Source organism: Acomys minous, assembly GCF_964271855.1.
Source record: "Acomys minous genome assembly, chromosome: 12".
In the NCBI taxonomy this organism is placed as follows: domain Eukaryota; kingdom Metazoa; phylum Chordata; class Mammalia; order Rodentia; family Muridae; genus Acomys; species Acomys minous.
Genome location: NC_140493.1, coordinates 19,991,315 through 20,002,865, shown reverse-complemented (window position 1 = coordinate 20,002,865; position 11,551 = coordinate 19,991,315). Strand labels below are relative to the sequence as shown.

The window sequence follows — 11,551 nt, the reverse complement described above, 5'->3', positions numbered from 1 at the left end:
GGTGAGGGGCAGTGGGGGAAGGCAGCTGCAGCCTGTGGTGAGTGAGGGGCAGTGGGGAAGGCAGCTGCAGCCTGTGGTGAGTGAGGGGCAGTGTGGGAAGGCAGCTGCAGCCTGTGGTGAGTGAGGGACAGTGGGGAAGGCAGCTGCAGCCTGTGGTGAGTGAGGGGCAGTGGGGGAAGGCAGCTGCAGCCTGTGGTGAGTGAGGGGCAGTGGGGAAGGCAGCTGCAGCCTGTGGTGAGTGAGGGGCAGTGGGGAAGACAGCTGCAGCCTGTGTGTGAGTGAGGGGCAGTGGGGAAGGCAGCTGCAGCCTGTGGTGAGTGAGGGGCAGTGGGGAAGGCAGCTGCAGCCTGTGGTGAGTGAGGGGCAGTGGGGAAGGCAGCTGCAGCCTGTGGTGAGTGAGGGGCAGTGGGGGAAAGCAGCTGGGGCCAATGTAATCCTCAGCTGTAAAGGGTTCCCTAGTATGTCACCTACTCTTGGGAGGTGACCTCGATGCTCTGCTACACAGCTGCCTGCTAGCACTGTCTGTTTCCCTTCACCCCCAGTCCACTTGCCCTCAGCCATGTGACCCACTGTGGTTGGCCAGTGTCATGTGGCCTCTAAGGTACTGGGGTCATGTGACTTCTAGGGGGCTTGGGTTCTGTTCTCATGCCAGCTGCACTGGTGAGCCAGTTCTGCCACAGGAAGCTGGAGCTGAGTCCCTGGCCATCAGGGGTCATTGGTGCTCCCAGATTTGCAGTTCTCTGTACACAGGCAACACATACTTAATCTCTGTCCTCTGTCCTCCAGAGGAACTGGACAAATGGACCCTGGGCAGGTGTCTCCTGGACTCTGTCCTGCGAGCCATTTCCCTGTGCTGGCTTCATTGTGAAGACCAACAGTGAGTCTAAGAGCCCTTCCCAGGTTCTTCTCCTCTTCCTAGGCATGGTGGGAAGTGCTAACCCAGTCAGCCTGGGTACTATGACCTCACTCACTGGGAGGACAGTGACATCTGGGTGCTGCCTTGGGAAGGCTTAGTTTGGGTAATGGAGACTGGAGGTTGCTTAGGGTTGGTGAAGCTTCCCTTCCCAGATGGTTACTGTACCCCTCATGGTGTGAGGCCTCCTCAGAACTATGGGCAGTTATGAAGGATGTTACCTATGCAATCCAAAGCCACTGAACTGTTTCTTGAGATGATGCACACTTGGTGTGCAACACAGAATTTGTAATTCTTTTGATTGAAAACTCAAGTAAAAAAATGAGAAAAATATTGAAAAGACAAAAGTGAATGGAAAAGGAAATCAAGGTGCAACAGCAGTGTATCAGTCAGGTCCCAGGCAGAAACTGACTTGGAAGAGACAAGAATCTCTTCTAAGAATTGGGGCGCCTGATCCTAACAATTTTGCATTCGTGATCTGAGCTTTAAAACTCCTCACATTTTACCAAAATTAATGAAAAGAAATGGGGAATGACACCTCACATTCATCAAAGGAGAACTCCTCACCTTATTTGAGGAGACCACCTTGAGACATTGAGCACACTTAGAGCTGGTTCCGTCATGAGAGATCTCCCCAAATAGATGGGCTTTGGCTTTGTGACTTCCTGTGGTGTTGAAGAGGTGCATGCAGGGATGTGAGCCCCACCACACAGGCTGACATGTTGTAGAAGCAGCGAGAACTGCTTCTGTAGAGGGTTCTGTACCACCTGCTGCCCATGCACACAAACCTACACAACAGCACACATGTTGACACATGACACATGTGTACACACCTCACACATGTCTACACACCACGCCCTACACACGACACCCTACACACCACCCACATGCCGAAATCCCTCCCACATGCCTACACACCACACACATGCCTACACACCACACACATGCCAACACTCCTTACACATGCCTACACACCACACACATGCCTAAACACCACACACATGCCTGTACACCACCCACATGCCTACACACCACCCACATGCCTACACACCACACACATGCCTACACACCACACATATGCCTACACACCAAACACATGCCTACACACCACACACATGCCTACATACCACACACATGCCTACACACCACCCACATGCCTACACACCACACACATGCCTACACACCACACACATGCCTACACACCACACGCATGCCTACATACCACCCACATGCCTACACACCATACACATGCCTACACACCACACGCATGCCTACACACCACACACATGCCAACACACCACACACATGCCTACACCACACACATGCCTACACACCACACCCTACACACCACACACATGTCTACACACCACACACATGCCTATACACCACACACATGCCAAGACTCCTTACACATGCCTACACACCACACACATGCCTAAACACCACACACAGGCCTAAACACCACACACATGCCTGTACACCACCCACATGCCTACACACCACCCACATGCCTACACACCACACACATGCCTACACACCACACATATGCCTACACACCAAACACATGCCTACACACCACACACATGCCTACACACCACACACATGCTTACACACCACCCACATGCCTACACACCACACACGCCTACACACCACACACATGCCTACACACCACACACATGCCTAAACACCACACACATGCCTACATACCACCCACATGCCTACACACCATACACATGCCTACACACCACACGCATGCCTACACACCACACACATGCCAACACACCACACACATGCCTACACCACACACATGCCTACACACCACACCCTACACACCACACACATGTCTACACACCACACACATGCCTACACACCACACACTTGCCTAAACACCACACACATGCCAACACTCCTTACACATGCCTAAGCCTACACTACACACATGTGCCTACATAGAACACAAATCAACATGCACACATACACTCTGGAGTGTGGTACACTGATGTGTGCTGAGTATGCATAAGGCCTTGGGTTCGATTCCAAGCACAACAATAATGGCAAGGTTTGTGGGTATTAGTGATGCCTTAACAAAATAAAGCCGAGATGACATTAATGCCAGGTGTGGTGGTGCATGCCTGTAATCCTAGCCCTTAGGAGGCAGTGGCAGGGACATCACCTTGGGGATGCAGAGCAGAGGGGCCCATGCCTACCTTGGGGATGAGAAAGTCCTGGACTTCAATGTCACGGAATGTGTGGCGGGGAAAAATCAATGGAGCGATGTCCCCAAAGCGCTGCACCTCATGGATGGCAGCATTGGTGTAGGACATGGGGGCCTGGTCTGCCATCTCGGGTCACCCCCCCCTGTCCTTTGACTTCATCAATCTCTCATTGGACTATGCCTGGAGGGACAGCGTCCCCTCAGTGAAGCTCTCCCCTTTGCCTCTGTGTAACAACGAAAGTAAGGATTGAGTCCAAGCGAGAAAGTTCGTCTCTGATTGTTGCTGGAGTCTGGGTTAGTTCGTGCCTCCTCCCTCTCATTTCCTCCTCCTTCCTTCATCACTTCCTGTGACTATTTAGCTCCCCACCCCCTTTATGAGAAAGCATCTCAAAGTAGTCTAGGCTAGAATGCCCATGCTGGCCTTGAACTTGCAACCTTCTTGCTTCATCCCCACGTTGGATACTGAAGGCCACTGTTCTGTGTCAAGAATCTCTCTTCTCACAACATTAAGGTTGCTCCTAGGTTGGGCTGACCAGATAGAGGGGCAGGTCTGTCTGTGGACTGAAGACTTGGGACACAGTTGAGACAAGGATGGGAATTGGACCAGGAGTCTGAGGTGCAGCCACAGAACTTGTTTATTGAACATTCAATCAGCCCAAGCTGAGCAGAAGGTGGAGCTACTGGCCCTGCTAGCGCACGGCTACACAGAGTTGGTAAGGCTTTGGAAAAACTGACAGTGCAAAGATGCCTTGGTCACTGGGCCTGGGCTGTCCATCGGGCACGGAGAAGCTAAAGCGCTGCAGGAGGCAGGTGAAGAAGAGGAAGAGCTCCATGCGGGCCAGGGGCTCCCCCAGGCATATGCGGCGGCCTGAGGGTGGGAGAGAGGCTTTGTCAGTCTGGGTCCTGGTAGGATCTCCACCCTCAGAGGCACCCTGGGAAGACACAGGGAGCCAGGCACCCCGCGGGCACCTGCGGAGAATGGCATGAAGGCCTCAGGCTTCACAAAGTGTCCCTGGGCGTCCAGGAAGTGCTCAGGATGGAATTGGAGGGGTTTCTCCCAGACGGTCTCGTCCTTCAGCACCGAGGACAGGTTCGTGATGAGCATCGTGCCCTGGCGGGAGACACTATGTCAGTATGGACTGGGGTGGGGCCCCTAATTTGCATGCACAACCTCTTCCACCTCCACACACTGAGTCCCTTCGTCAGAGTATCGCAGCTCCTTCATGGGTGATGGGTGACCTTCGAAACTAGTGCTTCATCCACGTCTGCTCCCATTCTCCACCGTGGATCATCTCATTGGACACCCAGTTTCCCCGAGGACTCCCAGGAACGGCTGCAGCATACTCACACCCAGGATGGTTGCAGCACCACATGGAAATCCAGGCTGCATGAGATTTGGCCTTTCCTTCCCTTGTTTGCTAGTGGCCATGCTATCGGTAGGAGGGCCCATGCCTACCTTAGGGATGCAGAAGCCTTGTAATTCAATGTCACGTGACGTCAGGCGTGGCAAATTCAATGGGGTGATGTCGGCAAAGCGCTGCACCTCATGGATGACAGCATTGGTGTAGGGCATGCGGGCCTGGTCAGCCATCTCTGGGCACCGCGTCTGCCCTAGGACTTCATCAATCTCCTGCTGGACACGGCCTGGAAGGACAGCATCCCCTCAGTGATGGAGCCCCAGGGAGATTCCCCTTGTCCCTCTACTTCCTCTCTGCTAAGGGCTGGGTCCATGAGAGAAAGATGGCCATCACCCAGGCCATAGTCTGGGGCAATCCTGGGCCAGGAGCCACAAGTGTCCCAGGGAAGCTTAAGGACACTGCCTCGTCCCTCCTCCTTCTTTCTTCCCAGCCCAGCCAGGCTCACGCTGCACATCCGGGTGCAGGATCATGAGCAGCAGGGCCCAGGACAGCGTGGTTGACGTGGTCACCATCCCAGCACCAAACAGATCAGAGACAACGAGACGTAGATTGGCATCATTGAAGCTGCTCTCAGGGTTCCCCTTGGCCTGGGCCAGAGAGAGACAGTGGACTCAGAGCAAAGAGGGAAAAGGCCCATGATACCCAGCCAGTGTCTGCAGGAGGCCACGTCTGGGGGTCACTGGGTTAGCCATGACATGCTGGACACCACAGCTCACCATCTCTCACCTTCTCCATCTCAGCCAAGAAGGCATCAGTTAGGCTTTGAGGTGGCTTGTCAGCATCCCAGGTCCTCCTGTGCTCAGCTAGCAGCGTATCCACCATACTCATGAATGTCTTTTGTGCAGGGAAGACCTTGTCGGCCAACCCCGGGATGCGCAGGAGAATTGGGAACGTGTTCAGAACCTGCAATACACACAGACAAGGTGCTAGGCGGTCTTGTTGCCTTTTCATTTAATGTGTGAAGTGGATAAGATTTCTAATAATAATAATAATGATAATCATTATTTCAATGTGTGTTTGTATACGCATGATGTGGAGAGTGTTGTTGCCACGACAAGAATGTTGCAATCAGAGGAAAACAAACGGAGTCACTTGTGTCATTACTGGAACTGCACTCAAGTGCCAGGCTTGCTTGGCCAGCTCCCTTACCCACTGTGCATCTCTCTGGCCCCTGGGTTCCTCTGCTCAATGTTGATCTCACTCAGTCTCACTTTCCAGCCTCTCCCACAAGGCCCGGTGTGCTCCTCTCATCTCCTGTCTACTCTTTAGTTCCAGCCTCAGACTCTTGGTTCCCAGGGTGAACAGAAGGAATATTCTACTCTGAACCTTCCCCAGGCTTTTGTAGCTTCCATATAGACAGAGGGCACTGGCTGTCCCTGTTCTAGACACCTGACCTTGGCCCACATTTTCCCTGCGTTTGTTCCAGGTTTGTCAAGCTCTACGCTTTTATTCCTGTGGTAGACATTTCTAGAAGTCTTGCTCTCCAAATCCCCTGCCTAAGGCTCCTCTGGGAGGATGGATGGCACAGAAGTGGTTCCGCAGGCTGCCCCAAGCCCCCTACCTCGGGAAGCAAGCCAGTATTCTCTCCCATGTTTTCTTCCAATGTTGTTAGCATGTTGATGAGGGAAGGGTCTCCATACTCAAAGCGGCGGGCGTAAATGAGGGACGCGATCACATTGCACACGGCTTTGCTGAGGAGCATGTAGGGACTGAGGGGACGCCCTGGGAGCGGAGATGCCAGTTAGTCAGGTTCTCAGTGCGATCTCGCTGTGCCCATGCGCACACCCCACCACTCACCCACCAGCCTGGTTGGCTAAGGCGTCACAGAGGTGGCCAGCCTCCTCTGTCACCCACTGCTCCAGCGATTTCCTGCCCAGGCCGAAGTTGCGCAGGGTGGACACAGAGAACCGCCGCTGCTCTCGCCACTCGGGCCCATAAGGTGCAAGGACCACACCTGTGGACACATCTGTGCGTAAGCAAGGACACCTGGCTGTGCCGGCCACTGCTCCCATATTCCTCGTCTTCTCTGGGATGAGCATCATTTGTATCCTCCCACCTTCCTCCAAAACCCACGTCTACCACCTCCTAGCCCGCTACGTAGGCTCCATGATGGATTTCAGTGGCTGCTAGTTGAGTCGCTAACTGCTTGTCACCTGTATCAGGCCCTGTCCTTCCTCTGCCCAGTACCCACCATGTCTGGCTCTGATGCTATGACTGCCTCCCCTCCCCCACCCAGCAGCCTTTTGCCTTGAGCTTTGTGTCCACGGCCAATGTGTTGAAAGATGGGTATTTCGGGGCGGTCAGCAGTGTCCTCTCCACAGGTCAGCAGAGCTTCCTGCATGGCCTTCAGGCCATTGATGACGACCATAGGCTTCCAGGCCATCTGCAGGCTGAACACGTCACCATAGCGGTTTTGAAGCTGAAGCAGAGGGACAGAGCACTTAGGAAGTGGAGGTCCCTGTGGGGCCTAGAACCAGGCTCCCTGCACTAGCATTGGCATAGTTTGTGTGTGTGTGTGTGTGTGTGTGTGTGTGTGTGTGTGTGTGTGTGTTGCTTGTTATTGAAGTTTGGTCTTCCTGTATTCTGGGAGAATGCTCTTCCTCTTCCTTTCATCCCTAGCTTGAGACTTGGCATCTTAAAACTGTGCCTTCTTTTCTTTTTCTTTCTTTTTCATGATGTTTTTATTTTCGTAAATAAGTACTCTGTCTTCATGCCTACCAGAATAAGGCACCAGATCATATTCCAGATAGTTGTGAGTCACCATTTGGTTATTGGGAATTGAACTCAGGACCTCTGGAGGAGCAGCAAGTGCTCTTAACAGCAGAGTCAACCCACCAGGCCTGGCATCTCATTGTTTAAGTTCAGCAAAGGACTCACAGTAGATGTGATCACCCAGCTGAGACCATCCCAGACCCCAACACTGTCCTAGGCCCCTTAGCATCTCACGACATATGAGGAAACTCAGGTTCCTCTAGATGGGCAGTGAGGCCACAGAGCACACAGCAGCAAGAGTCACCAGCCACAGCCCTCTGTCCACTTGCTGTGCTGACAGACAGGCTGTGCTAGACCTGGGACCTGGCACCATGCTAAGACCTCACCTATGACAGACAGGATCATAGGGACTTGGGACCTCTATGACTGCTGCCCTGTCTAACCAGACCTGAACCTGTTGTCACATCCTGCCTCACCCTCTGGTCATTGTTCCTCAAATTTATGCCTTAGAAAGTCCCAGTGTAGGCCAGCAGGAAACTGGTCCCTCTTGGGGCACAATTCCCTGTGTAACCTGTGGCTCCACTCCCACTACCTGCTGCAATGGACACTGCATCCTCTGTTACCTCCCAGCACTAAGTCACTCACCTTGTACATGCTATACGGCATGTTCTCCAAGTCCAGCTGCAGCAGGTTGCCCAGCACAGGCCACGGTGCAGGGCCTGGTGGGTAGCGGGCAGCCCAGCGCTGGCGCCTGTGCATCAGGTCCACCAGCAATATGAAGATGACTGTGAATATGGCCACGGGCCACAGGCCAGTCCCAGCCAGCAGCTCCATGGCTGCGGGCCACTGCTCCCCAGGCTTCCTAAAGAACAAGTGAGAAGCTCACCACAAACACCTAGGACTACAGGTCTCAGCATTGGATCCCGCTACCTTATAAAGGAGTGCCAGAGCTGCCCTTTGTCCTATGCACCAGCCAAATTTTGTTTGTTCAAGTGTAGGGAGGAGCCAGAGAGATTGAGTCCCTTCCAGGAGCTGACTTAATGGTTCTTCTGGCTGAACATGGAGGGGGTATATCCAGGTGACTCTGCTTTGAGGTGGACAATTATGTTGTGCAGTAAAATTATCTGTTGTGCCACACATGCAGGCTGTGGTGAGTGCGGGGCCATGGGGTAAGGCAGCTGCAGCCTGTGTGTGAGTGAGGGGCAGTGTGGGAAGGCAGCTGCAGCCTGTGGTGAGTGAGGGGCAGTGTGGGAAGGCAGCTGCAGCCTGTGGTGAGTGAGGGGCAGTGGGGGAAGGCAGCTGCAGCCTGTGGTGAGTGAGGGGCAGTGTGGGAAGGCAGCTGCAGCCTGTGGTGAGTGAGGGGCAGTGGGGGAAAGCAGCTGCAGCCTGTGGTGAGTGAGGGGCAGTGGGGGAAGGCAGCTGCAGCCTGTGGTGAGTGAGGGGCAGTGGGGAAGGCAGCTGCAGCCTGTGGTGAGTGAGGGGCAGTGGGGGAAGGCAGCTGCAGCCTGTGGTGAGTGAGGGGCAGTGGGGGAAGGCAGCTGCAGCCTGTGGTGAGTGAGGGGCAGTGGGGGAAGGCAGCTGCAGCCTGTGGTGAGTGAGGGGCAGTGGGGAAGGCAGCTGCAGCCTGTGGTGAGTGAGGGGCAGTGGGTGAAAGCAGCTGGGGCCAATGTAATCCTCAGCTGTAAAGGGTTCCCTAGTATGTCACCTACGCTTGGGAGGTGACCTCGATGCTCTGCTACACAGCTGCCTGCTAGCACTGTCTGTTTCCCTTCACCCCCAGTCCACTTGCCCTCAGCCATGTGACCCACTGTGGTTGGCCAGTGTCATGTGGCCTCTAAGGTACTGGGGTCATGTGACTTCTAGGGGGCTTGGGTTCTGTTCTCATGCCAGCTGCACTGGTGAGCCAGTTCTGCCACAGGAAGCTGGAGCTGAGTCCCTGGCCATCAGGGGTCATTGGTGCTCCCAGATTTGCAGTTCTCTGTACACAGGCAACACATACTTAATCTCTGTCCTCTGTCCTCCAGAGGAACTGGACAAATGGACCCTGGGCAGGTGTCTCCTGGACTCTGTCCTGCGAGCCATTTCCCTGTGCTGGCTTCATTGTGAAGACCAACAGTGAGTCTAAGAGCCCTTCCCAGGTTCTTCTCCTCTTCCTAGGCATGGTGGGAAGTGCTAACCCAGTCAGCCTGGGTACTATGACCTCACTCACTGGGAGGACAGTGACATCTGGGTGCTGCCTTGGGAAGGCTTAGTTTGGGTAATGGAGACTGGAGGTTGCTTAGGGTTGGTGAAGCTTCCCTTCCCAGATGGTTACTGTACCCCTCATGGTGTGAGGCCTCCTCAGAACTATGGGCAATTATGATAGGATGTTACCTATGCAATCCAAAGCCACTGAACTGTTTCTTGAGATGATGCACACTTGGTGTGCAACACAGAATTTGTAATTCTTTTGATTGAAAACTCAAGTAAAAAAATGAGAAAAATATTGAAAAGACAAAAGTGAATGGAAAAGGAAATCAAGGTGCAACAGCAGTGTATCAGTCAGGTCCCAGGCAGAAACTGACTTGGAAGAGACAAGAATCTCTTCTAAGAATTGGGGCGCCTGATCCTAACAATTTTGCATTCGTGATCTGAGCTTTAAAACTCCTCACATTTTACCAAAATTAATGAAAAGAAATGGGGAATGACACCTCACATTCATCAAAGGAGAACTCCTCACCTTATTTGAGGAGACCACCTTGAGACATTGAGCACACTTAGAGCTGGTTCCGTCATGAGAGATCTCCCCAAATAGATGGGCTTTGGTTTTGTGACTTCCTGTGGTGTTGAAGAGGTGCATGCAGGGATGTGAGCCCCACCACACAGGCTGACATGTTGTAGAAGCAGCGAGAACTGCTTCTGCAGAGGCTTCTGTACTACCTGCTGCCCATGTACACAAACCTACACAACAGCACACATGTTGACACATGACACATGTGTACACACCACACACATGTCTACACACCACGCCCTACACACGACACCCTACACACCACCCACATGCCGAAATCCCTCCCACATGCCTACACACCACACACATGCCTACACACCACACACATGCCAACACTCCTTACACATGCCTACACACCACACACATGCCTGTACACCACCCACATGCCTACACACCACCCACATGCCTACACACCACACACATGCCTACACACCACACATATGCCTACACACCAAACACATGCCTACACACCACACACATGCCTACACACCACACACATGCCTACACACCACCCACATGCCTACACACCACACACATGCCTACACACCACACACATGCCTACACACCACACGCATGCCTACACACCACACACATGCCTACATACCACCCACATGCCTACACACCATACACATGCCTACACACCACACGCATGCCTACACACCACACACATGCCAACACACCACACACATGCCTACACCACACACATGCCTACACACCACACCCTACACACCACACACATGTCTACACACCACACACATGCCTATACACCACACACATGCCAAGACTCCTTACACATGCCTACACACCACACACATGCCTACACACCACACACATGCCTAAACACCACACACATGCCTGTACACCACCCACATGCCTACACACCACCCACATGCCTACACACCACCCACATGCCTACACACCACACATATGCCTACACACCAAACACATGCCTACACACCACACACATGCCTACACACCACACACATGCTTACACACCACCCACATTCCTACACACCACACACGCCTACACACCACACACATGCCTACACACCACACGCATGCCGAAATCCCTCCCACATGCCTACACACCACACACATGCCTACACACCACACACATGCCAACACGCCTTACACATGCCTACACACCACACACATGCCTAAACACCACACACATGCCTGTACACCACCCACATGCCTACACACCACCCACATGCCTACACACCACACACATGCCTACACACCACACATATGCCTACACACCAAACACATGCCTACACACCACACACATGCCTACACACCACACACATGACTACACACCACCCACATGCCTACACACCACACACATGCCTACACACCACACACATGCCTACACACCACATGCATGCCTACACACCACACACATGCCTACATACCACCCACATGTCTACACACCATACACATGCCTACACACCACACGCATGCCTACACACCACACACATGCCAACACACCACACACATGCCTACACCACACACATGCCTACACA

At 53.3% G+C, this 11,551-nt stretch overlaps 1 protein-coding gene across 1 annotated transcript; it reads right to left on the bottom strand.

Moving 5' to 3' along the window:
• Positions 1 to 3,740: 3,740 nt before the first annotated feature.
• On the bottom strand, positions 3,741 to 6,288 carry LOC311578521 (cytochrome P450 2D3-like). Its single transcript, XM_084748419.1, has 4 exons — positions 6,108 to 6,288; positions 5,273 to 5,449; positions 4,992 to 5,133; positions 3,741 to 4,772 (listed from the first exon to the last, which is right to left on the bottom strand). Exons 1-4 carry the CDS (start codon positions 6,246 to 6,248, stop codon positions 4,417 to 4,419), a joined length of 816 nt encoding a protein of 271 aa, XP_084604545.1. The 5' UTR covers positions 6,249 to 6,288; the 3' UTR covers positions 3,741 to 4,416.
• Between the last annotated feature and the right edge of the window lie 5,263 nt (positions 6,289 to 11,551).

Coding starts and splice junctions, on each gene's coding strand:
- LOC311578521 (XM_084748419.1), bottom strand. CDS start 6,248: ATGCTCCTCAGCAAAGCCGTGTGCAATGTGATCGCGTCCCTCATTTAC. Junction 5,134..5,272: donor TCTTGGCTGAGATGGAGAAG/GTGAGAGATGGT, acceptor TCTCTGGCCCAG/GCCAAGGGGAACCCTGAGAG. Junction 4,773..4,991: donor CCTGCACCCGGATGTGCAGC/GTGAGCCTGGCT, acceptor CTGTCCTTCCAG/GCCGTGTCCAGCAGGAGATT.